At 37.1% G+C, this 16,343-nt stretch overlaps 1 protein-coding gene across 1 annotated transcript in view; it reads left to right on the forward strand.

The window, feature by feature from the left end:
• CUBN (cubilin) overlaps positions 1-16,343 on the forward strand; it is a 292,271-nt gene that overhangs the window by 165,701 nt on the left and 110,227 nt on the right. Inside the window, exons 37-39 of the mRNA XM_036275497.1 lie at positions 10,960-11,165; positions 12,793-12,977; positions 14,709-14,901. Of these exons, the coding sequence (XP_036131390.1) occupies positions 10,960-11,165; positions 12,793-12,977; positions 14,709-14,901 (584 nt within the window). The remainder of the gene's footprint in view (positions 1-10,959; positions 11,166-12,792; positions 12,978-14,708; positions 14,902-16,343) is intronic.

The following is a 16,343-nucleotide window of genomic DNA, read 5'->3' on the forward strand; positions in this document are numbered from 1 at the left end:
TGTTCCTCAGTGTGCTGTAAGACTTTATGAATATGGACTGTGGATATGGAAGTAACCATAGGCTCCCAGCATGACCGGAGTGGTCTTCAATTAAACAACAAAATGTATTTTCTAGAAGTAGATAGCGAAAAGGGCTTGCTAAGTGAACTGGGATTTCTTAATCACCAATAACAAGGTACCTGTGATGTGTCACACTGGTAACGGCTGCTTAACAAACACTGAATGATAAGACTTCGGTATTTAAATTCACATTTCAAATGAAAAGTGATTTATTATACCATATTGTATACTGTTGGGCTTTGGTTGGGATTGCTAATTCTGTGTTTGAAAAGAATATAATAAGTTCGTGTTGAGGGAAGAAGATTGTTTTGCTTGGCCTGTTTATTAAAAAAAAAGTCCTGCTCCTTCTAGACATACCATTCTGCGTAGAAAGAATGTACTAAAACGTGAGAGAACAGTTTTATTTGTGGACCACGTTCAAGCATCTTAAGTTGCTTTCTTTCAGCTCATCCATCAGACAGGCCTCTTCAGGGTGCAAGTGGCATTGTGTGAAACAAAGACACCCTCCGAGGGCCTGGCAGGCGATGAGAGTTTAAGTCGCCACACGGGAAAGAAAGAGGTTTTTGTTTGCTTTTGTCTTTACTAAAAGCACCAAGTTCTGTATGGGAAGAAATACATATAATTTTTACCTCATATATATGTATTCCTTTATTCAATATTAAGCCCCTACTGTGTGCTAGGTACATATTGGGCAGAGGTTATTCCCATGCTAGGTGCTTATATATAATGATGAAAGAGACATGATCATTATCCTTATGATGAAGTCCAAAATCCTCCCCATGGCTTATTAGGCCTCATAATTGCCAAATAAAAAGGTTTCTTTTGTATCTTTTTCCTCTCCATCTCTACCACATTTACATTGTTGACCAATCTGGCATTTGGTGGTTGCCAGAAACTGGGCCGGGCACTGGGAATGTTTAAAACCAGTAAGATTCCATTTCTTGGTAAGTTACTAAGAAATGAATGTCAAGAAGCTATTTATTAAAAGGCTAAAGAGATTCATTTCATCTATAGCAGATATAGGACCACTGTTGAGATGAAAAGTCTCACATGTAAAACGTGTAGCACAAGGCTGATGCATACCAGATGTTCAGTGACTGTTCAGTTCTCTCACTGTGCCGTTTCTAAAGCATCTTGTGTGGTAGTTCGCAGTTCAATTCCATTGGACAGCACTGGACCCTCCCAGAAGGTGGGAGATGGACACACACAAAAAGCAAGTTTCATCCATTTTACTGTTTAAGGGACACTAACATCCTAATTCTAATAGAGAAAAGTTTGAATGACTCAGCATTTTCCTTTCTTATCCATAAGAAGTTAATTTGTATTATTCGGTGTTACTTGCTTGCGTTTTATTTTTAAAATAAATTTTGTAGAATGCAAGATGTTCCTCTTTGTGTAGATGATCATGAGAAAGGTTTTACGGCAAGGCCTGTGAGTTATTTCTGCCCTGATCTAAACTGCATCCAGATGGGTCCTTGGAAACATCCCTCTGGGGTGCGCGAGGAGCAGATGAGAAGCATATGAAATGCATCAAGTTCTGAAACACGGGGTTTGGATCATGGGCACTGTGGTGAAACTGAGTAGGGAGGAAAACTGAAGAAATTATGGCTGAATCTGCAACAAAAAGGATGGGGGAGAAATACAAACTAAAAAGGACTTTTTTTTTTATAAAGGAATTAACAAAAAATATATCTTATGCTTGCAGAGTGCTTTTAGAAAGTGATTGATCTCGGTTCAAAAATCAAAATGAGATAATGAGAAACAGTGATTGTACTATTTTTGTTCCACATCAGAGTTTTACTAACAGATCGTAGCCAATGTGTTTGGAAAGAAGGGCAATTTGCTTCTAAAATGTACTGACCTAAGCATAATTTTATTCTTGTAAGTATTATCTTACCATCACTTCTAATAAAAATGTCTGGTACTAAAACAGAAAAGACCTGCACTAAAACAGAAAAAACCTTCTGGACCTATGGATCCAACTTTACTGTGCATACGGGTCACCTGAGATCTTGCTAAAATCTGCAATCCGATTCACCTGGTTGGTGGGCCCTGATTCTTCCTTCACACAGGCTCTCGGTGATGCTGAGGCTGCTGGACCATGTACCGCACTTTGAGTAGAAAGGTTTTTATAAGCAATTTCATGTAAATCACCTCCTGAAGAAAATGATCTCCCTTTATCCTTTTTTTTTTAATCTTTCTGAGAAGCAAAAGAAAACACTTTTAGCATATTTTACAGTTTTGATACTATCATAGTTGACAAAACTGAGCACCGAACTTGGCCACCATCGTAAAGATGGAGACAGAACAATTTCTTGCCAAAAATGATTGTAGGCATAAATTTTGTATTGTAAAAAATCAAATAGTCAAGAAAGACAGGGTAAAAACTAAACTATAGTTTGCCTGCTTGTGGGTATTTCTGATCTCTCCTGCTCCTTAGTTGTTAGTCATAGCTCGCTGCTAGAACTGTGTCCAAAACAGAGATCCCGGAGATTTATACTGCAGTAACCCTCCTTGATGGGAGTGTGAGAGCCACAGACTCCCTGTTCCTCTGGCTAGAAACCTACTGATGCTAGTATCTGGCGTGAGAAGCTGGTGGTAACAGAGCTGAGCAGTCAGTCTGCCTCTGGGCTCTGGTGGGCACTGAGTGCTCAGCGATGTGCTGTCTACACGGATCTCATAGTGGCTTGCAGTGGCCAGAGCCCCAGGCGGGTGGTCTCTACCGTAAGAGCATCCTAATCCATGAGCCGAAATAGAGCCCCAGGAGAGCACTGTATATAATGTTGGGTATTGACTGAAAGATACAGTAGCGAAGTACATTTTCTATTATTTTTTTTAAACCACTTTTTGCTTTTAAAGAAATAAATGTTTTTATTGATTTTTGTTTTTGTTTTTGTTTTTTTTAGTGAGAGAGGAAGAGAGAGGGAGAGGGGGAGAGAGAGAGAGAAACATCGATGTGAAAAACATTGGTCGGCTGCCTCCTGCACACCCCCTACTGGAGATCGAGCCCACAATCCCAGTGTGTGCCCTGACCCGGAATGGAACCCATGACCTTTTGGTGCACAGGATGGTACTCAACCAACTGAGCCACACCTGCTGGGCCACATTATCTGTTCTTAAAATAGTTTTTTTCCCTTCCCAACAGTTTCTTTTTAGTCTTACTAGGTTGTCCTTTCTTCTATTTATCTTGTGCTTCCTCTTCTCAGCAAAAACTCCCTCCAGTTTAAAAGAATAGTTTGCCTCCTTTACTTTTTTTTTTATCATTAAATTATATATTTTTTAAAAAATAATTTTAAATAATAAATGGTAATAAGGCATCAAAAGCCCCCTATCTACATCCTTTGACATTTTCATCACATAGGTAACCCATATTTTGAATTTTAGATGTGTCACTTCCAAGCATGTTTTTATACTTTTACTATATATGCATACATGTATATGTAGAGCGTACATATATATCCATAAACACGACATAGTATATCTTTCTGTTTACACTTTGCATAAATAGGATAATTTATTTTACTGGAATTACATTGAATTTATAGATTAATTTTGGGAGAATCTTTATTGATGCCTGACATACTTTTTTTTTTATTCCTCACCCGAGGATATTTTTTTTTCATTTATCTCTAGATAGAGTGGAAGGGAGGGAGGGGCGGGGGAGAGAGACAGAGAGAGAGAAACATCGATGTGAGAGAGACACACTGATTAGTTGCCTCCAGTACAACCTTAACCAGGGCCAGGTAGCGAACCACAACCGAGGTACGTGTCCTTGGCCGGAATCGAACCTGCGAGTCTTTGATCTGCGGGCCGACCCTCTAACTGCCGAGGCAAACCGGCCATTGTGACTCCTCATATTCTTAAACTTGAAATATGTCTCCATTTATTTGTCTTCTTTCATGTCCACTAAAACTTCATATTTTTTCTATAAAAGTCGTATTGATATTTTGTTATATTTATTTCTAGGCACATTATTTGTGTTGCTACTGAAGATAACATCCATTCAAGAACTACAGATGTAACCAGTCAACCTTACCTAAAGCAACCCTCCTTCATTAATTATCTTTTTCACCTAGAACTTATCACTGCCTCACTATTTATCTATGTATGTATTTATTATCTCTCTCTCCTTTTAGACTATAAACCCCCTAAGGGAGGAACATCATCCATTTTCTTCATTGTTTTATTCCTTATTCCCATGACAGTGTCTGGAAATAGAGTCGAATATTTGTTGAATGAATGCTGACTAAGTTACAGTTCTAGATTTTGTTTGCTGGTGTGACAATACCCTGATAGCTTTTGTATATTATATTGTCTAGCAATCATTCTATCCTTGTTAGTGATACATTTTTTTGTCTGTCTGGTGTACTGCCTAGAAGAGGATCTGACACATTAGGTGCTCGGTAGATATTTAGGAATGAATGAGCTCTCTTGAATATCTGTTTACAGCATCCCTTTTACAAGTCTTACAACCTTTCCCCCTTTTTCTTGTAGTTGACATGTGATCCTTTGGGATTGCCCTGGAAAATCCTTCAGTAGAACGTGGAACAAAGTAATGAGCGCTGGCTTGCTTATGTTGTTTCTGATTCAAGGAAAATGTTTTTAAAAATTTACTTCTAAGTTTATTTGCTGGAGCTTTTGGTAGGCATTTCTCATCCAATTAAGAAAAATTCTCTATTCCTAATTTTCTAAGAGTTTTAATGATGACTAGATATTGAGTTTTATCACATGCTTTTCTGCTATTTTCACTGATTCCCCTTAAGAGAAAACTTATAGCCTGAAGTGCTATAGAAGAGAACAAATACTAAGAAAAATGAACTAGGTGTCTAAACCCAGAAGTTATAAAACCAAGGTAGGGAAAAAAACAAACCAACAAAGAAAGTACAAGAAATAGGACACATCTGAAATTAATGAAATAGAAATACAGAAAATATTGGAAAAGACAAAAAATCAAAAAGTTATTTTGTTATTTTTGACATGATTCATACAGTATAAACTTACAATAAGACTGATGAAGAATAAAAGCTTAAATGAAAATTAATAACAAAGGACATAATTATAGACACTAAAACTTCTTTAAATTATAATGAAATATATTAACAATCTTATGCCAAAAATTTAAACTATTAGAATTCTTTTCTACAAAAATACCATCTAACTAGTTGAAGAAAAAAAGGAAAAACCTAAGAAAACCCATTCAATCAATAAAAATCAGTATTAAAAATTGCCCATAGACAAAACAAAATGAATATCTGAGTCCAGATTATTTGAGAGGAAACTCTACCAAATTTTCAATAAATCAATACATCAACCCCAATCTTATGCAAACTGTAACAAAGAATAGAAAAGGGGACAGTTTTTAACTTATTAAATGAGGTTAATATAACTTTGAGAGCAAAACCGGTCAAGGAATATCAAAGAAAAAAAAGTTTAGGTCAATCTCAGTTAACCATATAAATAAAAAATCTTACATAAAATGTTAACAAAATGAATCCATCAATTTGTAAAACATGTCAATCTTAACTGAGTTGAACTCACAATGGTTTAAAGTTAGAAGTTCTAAAAGAATAATTCACCACACGCACAAAAAAAGATTGAAAGAGAAAATCGATACAAAATAAATATTGCTTTGACTCCAATCTATAAGGTTTAATACCTAATGTTTTCACTCTCATTCAGTTCTAAATATATTCTAATTTCCATTATGATTTCTTGTTTAACACATGGTTTAAAGATGTTTTATGTTACCGAATTATAGAATATTTTTGTTATCTCTTTCTCAATGTGTTATAATTTTATTCTGTAGTGGTAAGAGAATGTGTTTTTTAATAATTTTATTATTTTCTGAGACTTAATTTGTGGTCAATTATATTGGTACATTTTTATACATTTTAATGGGCATATGAAAAGAATAACAATAGAGAATATGTGAATTCTATTGTTAGATGTTATACCAATCTTATTATTGTTTTGTTGCTGCTGTTATTGTAATTCACCATCTTATGGAAATCACCAATTTACTCCTTAATATGTTTGAAAAAAGAATTCTATAGTTGACTCCCAAACAGCTTCTTTAAAAGTTACTGGTTTAGCCCTGGCCGGTTTGGCTCAGCGGTTGGAGCGTCCGCCTGCGGTCCGGAGGGACCCGGGTTCGGTTCCCGCTAAGGGCATGTACCTCGGTTGCAGTTTGTCCCCGGCCCTGGTCGGTCGTGCGGGTGGCAGCCACTCGATGTGTCCCTTTCACATCGATGTTTCTGTCTCTCTCTCTGTTCCTCTCTCTCCCTCCCGCTCTGCCTGAACAAAAAACAAAAAAATGTCCGCGGGTGAGGATTAAAAAAAAAAAAAAAAAAAGTTACTGGTTTATTTCGAGGAACCAAATCCTATAGCCTGTTCATAGTCCTGGGTCTTTGCATCATTTGACATTCTTCATCACTCTTTATCTAATTTTCTCGTGGCTTCTGTTATAAGACATTAAATGTTTTTATTTATTTTTTATTAATTAATTAATTTATTTTTGTTACAGATGTTTCTCCCTTTTCCCCCACTGACTTCCTCCTTCCCCTCCCTCCCCACCCTGTCCCCATCTTTGTTGTCCATGTCCATTGTTCATGCACACATGCATATAAGTTCTGTGGTTTATCTCTCCCCCACCAAACCCTCTTCTGGGGATTGTCAGTCTGTACCCCACTTCCACGTCTCTGGGACGACCCATTCCTCATTATATTCCACAAATAAGTGAGATCATATGATACTTGTCTTTCTCTGTTTGGCTTGTTTCACTTAGGATGACACTTTCCAGGTCCCTCCATGTCGTCTTAAAGGATAGAGATCTTTCTTTCTTACAGCTGCATAGTACTCCATTGTGTATATGTACCACAGCTTTTTTATCCATTTATCTGCTCATGAATCCATAAAAATCCTAGAAGAAAATGTAGGCAACAAAATTTCAGAAATCATATGCAGCAGAATTTTCACTGATACATCACCTAAGGCAACAGAAACAAAGGAGAAAATGAACACATGGGACTACATCAAACTCAAAGCTTCTGCACAGCAAAAGATACAGTAATCAAAATGGAAAGGCAACCCACTGTATGGGAAAACATCATTGCCAATGATATATCAGATAAGGGGTTAATTTCCAATATATATAGAGTGCTCATACAACTCAACAAAAGGAAGACGAAGAACCCAATTAAAAAATGGACAGAGGACCTAAAGAGATACCTCTTCAAACAGGACATACAAATGGCTAAGAGACATATGAAGAAATGCTCAACATCACTAATCATCAGAGAGATGCAAATTAAAACAACTAGGAGGTATCACCTCACGCCTGTCAGAATGGTCGCCATCAACAAATCATCAAACAACAAGTGTTGGCAAGGGTGTGGAGAAAAGGGGACTCTAGTACACTGCTGGTGGGAATGCAGACTGGTGCAGCCACTGTGGAAAACAATATGGTGTTACCCCCCAAAATTAAAAATTGAACTGTCATTTGACCCAGTGATCCCGCTTCTAGGAATATACCCTAAGAAGCCTGAAACACCAATCAGGAAGAATATATGTACCCCAGCAGCACTATTTACAATAGCTAAGATCTGGAAACAGCCCAAATGTCCATCAGTAGACGAATGGATAAAAGAGCTGTGGTACATATACACAATGAATTTGTTTTGAATCCTATTTCTCAGACCACTCCTATGTCTATTGTTTTCTCTTCCTTTCACTGTCCTCAAATATGGGTTTTCCCTAAGCTGCTGCTCTCATCCCCATTCTCTCTACTTAGTATTCCCAGCCTTTTATTTCTAAACCCCAATCTCGCTATGCTGTCAGCTGTTCTCATATACATATAGGTGATTTCCAAGTACAGCCCCTGAGACTAGTCTGAAGTCTAAATTTGCATATTAGCTTCAATAGATAGCTCCACTTGAGTGAGATACCATTTTATATTAGATTCAATATAGCAAATATATATATTTTTTTCTCCTGCTCAGTCATTATTATTATATGTTATTGCAAGATAATATTCTCAAGCAGAGCTCTGATTATCAATTTTACCACTCAGAATTCCTTAATATTTTTTAATGTGGTAAAATATACATAAAAATCAGCATTTTACCCATTTCTTTTTCTTTAATTTTTTTCTTTATTGATTTTAGAAAGAGAGGAAGGGAGAGGGAGAGAGAGAGAGAAACATCAATGAGAGAGAACATCGAATGGCCACCTCCTGCATGCCCCCCACTGGGGATTGGGCATGTGTCCTGACCGGGAATTGAACCGGCCACCTCTTGGTGCATGGGTTGATGCTCAACCACTGAGTCACAATGGCTGGACTACCCATTTCTATATGTACATTTCAGTGGCATGACCTGTATGCAAAATTTTATGCAACCGTCACCTACTATACATTTCTAGTACTTTTTCATCATACTAAACAGAAACTCTGAACCTATTAAATAATAACTCCACGTTTCCTGTGCTCCAAAGCCCTGGTGACCTCTATTCTTCTTTCTGTCTTTATGAATTTCCCAGTTCCAAATTTCTCGTGTAAGTAGAATCATAGAATGTGTGTCCTTTTTTGTCTAGCTTATGTCACTTAACATAATGTTTTCAAGGTCGTAGCATACATCAGAAGTCTTCATTCTTTTTTAAGACTGAATAACATTCTAGAGTATGTGTACATATATAAAATGTAGTATTATATACATAGTTATATATGTATTTATATATATTCTTTTGTCTATTTATCAAAGAAATAATACATATATAACTGCCTATATAGTTTTGTTTATATTATATATAGTTATATAGAGTTTTATTTGTTTATGTATTATATATAGTTATATAGCTTTATATATTAATATAATATGCCATTTATAAAGTGGCGGCACCATTTTATATTTTCACCAGCAATTCACAAGAGTTCCAATTTCTCCACATCTTCATTAATCCTTGCTATTGTCCGTTTTTAAATAATAGCCATCCTAATGGATATGAAGTGCTATTTCACTGTGGTTTTGATTTACATTTCCCTAATAACCAATGATGATAAGTACCTTTTCATGTTCTTATTGGCCACTCATATATATCTTCTTTGGGGAAATGTCTATTAGGTTCTTTTGCCATTTTTACATTGAGTTATTTCTCTTTTTACTTTTGAGTTGTAAGAATTCTGTTATATTCAGGATATTAGCATGGTCATGTGTTTTTATATCCCTTGGGGAAAAAAACCTAGGAGTGAAATCTCTGAGGCATTAATTGGGTGTTTTTATAAGAAACTGACAAATAATTATTCAAAGTGGGCGCATTAATATACATTCCTATATTAGCTAGATGAGACTCCCAGCTGCTCAGTAAGCTTAGCCACATTTGATCTTGTCAATCTTTTTTATTTTAGCCATTCTGATGGGGGTGCAATGGTATCTTATTGTGATAGTTAATTTACTTAATTTATATTGCTCTGATGACCAATGATATGATGTACTTTTCACATTCTCACTGGCCACTCACTCACCACCTTTTATAAAGTGTATGTTCAAGTCTTGGTCCATTTTTATTTTGGCTATTTGTTGTTGCTTTTCCCACTGTTCATTTGTAGGAATCCCTCTTATCTTCCAGATATGAGTCTTTTGTTAGATACCTGTTTTGCAATGATCTCTTCTTCCCTCTTTCCCACACTCTGTGACTTGCCTATTCATTTTTCATTTTTGTGAGAAGAAATTTTTATTTTTATGAAGTCGAATTTATTAAATTTTTAATCTTATATTTAGTGCCTTTGCAGTCTAAGAAATATTTTCCTATCCCAAAGTTATAAAGATAGTCTGTGGTTTCTTGTAGGAGCTGTATGGTTTTAGGTCTATGTCTGTGAAAGATATTAAATTAGTTTCTGTGTATGGAGAGAGACCGGGGTTGAGGGTCTTTTTCTTCTCCTCCATCAGGATACCCAGTTACCACAGCACCACTTGTTAAAGCAACATGTCCCCCACTGAACTATCTTGGCACTGTGGATTGGGTTGTATTGGGTCTAGATTTGTGAATTTTTCTCTGGACTTCCTCTTCTATGTCACTCATTTGCCTACCTTACACCAATACCACACTATCTGGATTACAGCCAAGATTTTAAAGCACTGAAACCAAGTTTTAAAGGCATTCATTTAGTACCCATGAGTTTTAGACTCTATGTATGTTACTAATGACCATTACGGGGTAGATATTACTTTCTATCCTCCGTTCCCCCATGCCACCATAACCGCAGAATACAATACAAGTTGAACAGGCCGTGCTTGAACACTAGCCTATGTTACTGCAAATGCCACATATTTTTCTACCTTTCTGGAAATGAAGTGCACGTGCCTTTGACATTTAAGCTCTGTCAAAATTAGCCCATCATCCTTGTTTAGCCATGTTTCCTAATCTTTTCTTAAAAGTACTTCAAGTTCTAACCAACCAGACGGCTCACAGATTTCGAAGTAAGCCCACCCCTTTCTCTTAGGTACTGTCGCTGGCGTGCATTCTCTGCCCACCACTTCTAAACCTGAATTCAGCTAATATTTACATTTCCATCTTCATCAAGCTGTTCCTGAGCCCGACAATCAGATGTGATACCTCCGCCTCCAAGTTCTTACATCAACTTTATAGCTTTGATGGCACTTAGGATATCCTGCCTTACAGAATATTTCTTCTGTATTCTTGACCAATTTTCCCCCTAGAGAGAACACTCCTTGAAGGCAGTGTATTAATTACCTTTGTGTCTCCTGCCTAGATATTTCAACAAATTTGAGTGAAAGAAATGTTTTTTGTTAGCATTTTCAAAAGTGAGCAAGTGAACACAGCATGTGGTTCAGGATAATCCTATCCATGTAACCCCCACTAATTTATTTTTTCTTTTCAAATCAGAACTTTCCAGTTGGAGGAGTCTCAGGACTGTCGCAGAGACTTCGTAGAGATCCGGAAAGAGAACGCCACTGGGCACCTGGTGGGAAGATACTGCGGGAACGCCCTCCCCCTCACTTCCCCCTCCCTTGTTGCACACAGCCTGTGGATCAGATTTGTCTCGGACGCTTCTGGCACTGGTACAGGCTTCCAGGCCACATTTGCTAGCAGTAAGTTGGTCCTGTTTTAGTGATGGCTGCCAGAATGAATCCTACGAACTAGCAGAGATAACGCGATTTTCAGGCATGCACTAAAAACCAGCCTGAACTCTGCACTGTTCTCCTATATGTATTGTCTTTGTGGAATTACTTCATTATGTAATATATTAGAAAAACTAAATTACATACCAATGGCTGATGAAAAGCCCGTGAGAATGTTGAAGGATTCTAATCGTTTTCTTTTAAATATTTTTTTCTTTATTGATTTTAGAGAGAGAGGAAGGGAGAGGGAGAGAGAGATAGAAACATCAATGAGAGAGAACATCGACTGGCTGCCTCCTGCATGCCCCCCACTGGCCAGTGGGGTTTACAACCTGGGCATGTGCCCTGACTGGGAATCAAACCTGCGACTTCTTGGTGCCTGGGTCCACACTCAACCACTGAGCCATACTGGCCAGGCTCTAATCATTTTCTTAAGCTTTGATTCTACCTAATTGTTAAATTGAACTTTTTTTGTAATAGTGTGTTAGTCTTTGCTGGTATTTTAGTTCAGATTTGGTATATTTATATCAAGTGTGTTTCATTTGATTCCATAAACTTTATATTCTTCAAATTAAAAACATTTTAGTATTAGTCTGTGAAAGGTTCAAATTGGTGGTATGGTGCATGGGTATGCAAAATAGCAATCATTGATTGTGACTAAAGGAAATTGGGTTTATTTAAAGAAAAGGGGGTAGGGGATGCCATATGCAAAGGGAAGGGCTACAGGTCCCCGAGCCAGGGGGTACTGGGCCAATGATGGCAGCCCTTAGAAGCTGCAGCTTCATCCTTATATGCAACCACTGGCGGGAAGCTTTTGGCGTCAGTGAGTTTTGGGGTTTAGGTTGGTGGGTTTGGGCAGGGGGCTGGGTCTACAGGAATGCGGATGTGTGACTTGGTGCTTCTTTGGCAGTTTTAGTTCCTTATATGGTTTGATTCCTGGTTTCCTGCATTTCTTGTCCGGTCAGTTCTGCTGTGGCAGGAAGCTTGGTCTTTGTTCTCCTGGGATGGAGAAGCTTGCAACGTGGCCATTAGGAATGATATTGCTGTTAAGTCCTTACAGTTTGGGATTGACTTTAAGTGCTCAGATAGCATAACAACGGGGTATTCTTCTAATAGCATAAAATGTTAAATATTTTTATTTTCTAACTCAACTTTTCCACAATTAGCTATTGGATATGTACGTGGTTCCCAAATGTCAGATTCTCTTATCTTAACAATTTTTAAAAACATGTTTTATTCTCTTGTAAGACAAAGTTAAGTAGGTAAACCAAAATTAGAGAATGGGGCTAATAACAACCCCCTTCCCATGTCTCCAATCTCCTGGGGTTTGGGAATCCCTTTCCAAATGGGAAGTTATCCTTTGTTCTCACACCAGCAACCTTCCACGGAGATGGAATTCCATTCACAAAATTGCCCTTCTCCAGGAATTAATAGATAGCACAGAAATCAAAAGGGAAGCCATATTTCTTTCAGTGTTCAGAAAAGAAATCACAGCCAATTAAAACACCCCTTTTCAACACCCCTTGCCTTTGTTTCTTTTTGTTGATTAAAGAGCTGTTTTAAGTGAGTCTGATTTACTACTTCATTTTCCTCCTAGTATTTGGCAATGACAATATTGTGGGAACTCATGGGAAAGTTGCCTCTCCCTTATGGCCTGGAAATTACCCTCACAACTCTGATTACCGATGGACAGTAAATGTGAATGCCTCTCAAGTTGTCCAGGGTCAAATCTTGGAGATGGACATTGAATCAACACACAACTGCCATTATGACAAATTAAGGGTGAGTTTCCAAGTGCAGCTGATGCTTATAACTTTAGTGAGTTGCTATTGGCCAAAATACATGCAAATTAGTGTTTATTCAAGCATTTGTAAATCATATGGGATGGTCTGTCTGCTTTAAATCATGATTACCCGTCTGTATTATCTGTACAAAGGTAATTCTGGTATTATATGTGTTTGTATACTTTTATTGTTGTAATTTGCCTGTTGAGCTTTGTCTAAGTATATATGTATATATATTTTTTTTAATATTCTCACCCAAGGATATCTTTTCATTTTTTGTTCAGAGAGAGTGGGAGGGAGGGAGAGAGAGAAACATCATTGTGAAAGGGACACATCAAGTGGCTGCCACCTGCACGACCTTAGCGGGAACCAAATCCGGGTCTCTCTGGACCGCAGGCCAACGCTCTAACCACTGAGTCAAACCGGCAGGGCTATATGTATTTCTTAATTACTTATTCTATCTTATTTCCCATGTCCTGTTTATTCTTATGTTAGGGTATTAAAATTTGAAGAATCCTTTTAAAGTAAATAAATGACAATATAAAAATTGTGGTGATCATTGCCACCCAGACATTGTTGTATCAATTTCAGAAACACCATCAGATTTTATCCCCAGTTGTATTGAGGTATATTTGACAAACAAATATTGCACATATTGAAGATGTACAACTTGATGTTTTGCTATATGTGAAATACATGAGTTTGATTATTTTACTGTCAGATTCTGGAGGTCCATGATTCCGTCTTATTCATCTTGGGTCTGCAATGGAACTCAATAGTTGATAGATGTTCAGTATGTGAGAGAATAATTATCACACAGTTTGAAAACATGAGCTTATATAGTAGCTTCAGCAGAGAAATTTATGATAACAATTATAATGAATTTGTTCCAAATTATTTAGGAGAAGATGGAGGGAAAGAAAGGAACTGTGGTTGGATAGCATGCATCCACATGTGCAATCACAAGAAAATGTGCTCCATGCTGGGTGTTTGGGATCTATCATAAAAGATGCCTCTAAGTAGGAATTTAATATTGTAAACCAAATGAAAAAGATTTATTGAGTGCTTTGAAGGTGTGCTAAGCTGTTGCAAGCTATGATTCCTTTGCTGTGATTAATTCTGCTGCTTGCTTCTGTGGAGATAGGAACTCCTTTAGAACACCTGTTCAGTTTCTCTCGTTAAACCTTCCCTCTTTCTTGTTGTTTTTTCCCCTTTCTTCCTAATTCCCTTTCAAGTCCCAAAGCACATCCAATAAATGTTGTTTGTGCATGACTATACTGGTTTCTACTATTCTGCCACTAAATTTTACTGTAAGGCACACAATGAGAATACGATTATTAATGTAAATCAGCAGCAAAGTTATCAATAAATTTAAAATACTAAATTATTACAATTATGTTATATATTTAATGACATTTTTAGTTTAAAACAGATATGTTTGCTCACTTGTTTTTTCCATTATGATAAAATTATAACATAAGGCATTCTTTAAAAAAAATTTTTTTTCCTTTATTGATTTTTTTAAAAAGAGGGCAAATGAGAGAGAAACATCCATGAGAGAGAACATTGACTGGCCGCCTCCTGCATGCCCCCCACTGGGGATCAGGCCCACCACCAGGGCATGTTCCCTGACCGGAACTGAATCAGAGATCTCTTTAGTTTGTTAAAAGAAGAAAAATACAGGTAATTGCCTTAATCTATGCTCTCTTACTTGTATTTTTACATGCAGATTTATGATGGTGCTGGCATTCATTCCCGCCCAATTGGGACTTACTGTGGCACCCAGATCCAATCCTTTAGCTCCACAGGAAACTCCTTGACATTTCAGTTTTCTTCTGACGCTTCAATCTCAGGGAAAGGGTTCCTTCTGGAGTGGTTTGCAAGGAATGCTGCTGCTGGACCCTTGCCCACCATTGCGACAGGTATGTTTGGTGACAAATGAAATTCTTTTTAGGGGCTGATAGTGTAGACCAGTATTTCAAAGGGTCCTACCATAATAGGGGCCAAATGCCCAAGAGAGGAAAAAGAATAAATACAGCCCTCAAACCTTCCTCTATAGGTTCAGGTGTCCTTTTAATTTCATGGATATGGCCCTGGCCGGTTTGGCTCAGCGGTTAGAGCATCGACCTGCGGTCCTGAGAGACCCGGGTTCGGTTCCCGCTAAGGGCATGTACCTCGGTTGCAGTTTGTGCCCGGCCCTGGTTGGTTGTGCGGGTGGCAGCCACTCGATGTGTCCCTTCACGTTGATGTTTCTCACTCTCTCTCCCTTCCTCTCCCTCCCTCCCACTCTATCTGTACAAAAAATGGAAAAATATCCTCGGGTGAGGATAAAAAAAAAAATAAAAAATAATTTCATGGATATGTAAAAATTGTATGTTTGTTTCTAAAAAGGTTAATTTCCCATTATATTTTTCATATTAATTAAAGGTTTAATATCCATAAGATATTCTACTTATAATATCTAGAGATCATTTTAGAGACCTCTGAAAATTTGATTTGCAAACACACACACACACACACACACACACACACACACTAGTTAAGGATCCACTAATAGAAAAAAGTAACTGTTTCCCCTCTGTATTTCATTTTAAATTTGCCTTCTGAATGCTTTACTTTCCCCTTTGCTGGTTGCAAACCTTCATGTTTCAAGGTAAACTTGCCTAAATTTTAAGCTTTTATTTTACTATTTTAAAGACATTCTTAGTTCCCTCAGTAAGCAGTATTTTTGGAAACAATTTTTTCCTTACAAATTGGTTTAAGAAAATTTGAATGACTTTTATGAATTTGAGGATTGACATAGAAGAAATTCAGCAGATATTTCTTGGAGGATATTCTTCATTCTTGAACTAGTTGATTGGGACATATTATCAAAAGATCTCACTGAAGAATATTCAAACTGTGAACTTATTGTAGGAGTAAGCAGACCTTAAACAATTGGACTCTATTTGCTTCTAACTTCTTGAGAGTTTGTATCAACAAAGATTACTGAAGGTATAACTCATACTTATTTTTATTGAATAACCCTTAGTACGCTGTTCTGAGATGTTATTTTCACCTCCTTTATAGGGTACTTTCATAAGATTGAATACAAATCTCTTCCTTAAAATATTCATCTATTTATCCTAGAGCAGAGGTCCATCAGCAAGATTGCCGATTGTAGTTTAGAGCTATTCATTTCTATTTGGATAGCTCTTGCAAGTAAATTTGAGCTAAGCTCTTTTATATCCACAAATCGCAAGTTGGAGAAGGAATCACCAATTCATGCAAAAAATTATATCAGCAAATACAATTTAATACTCACAAAAATATAAGTTTTCTTCTCACACATGCATTCTATAATTATATAATTAACCTCATTTTT

The sequence above is a fragment of the Molossus molossus genome, unplaced genomic scaffold (assembly GCF_014108415.1).
Source record: "Molossus molossus isolate mMolMol1 unplaced genomic scaffold, mMolMol1.p scaffold_m16_p_1, whole genome shotgun sequence".
Classification (NCBI taxonomy): Eukaryota; Metazoa; Chordata; class Mammalia; order Chiroptera; family Molossidae; genus Molossus; species Molossus molossus.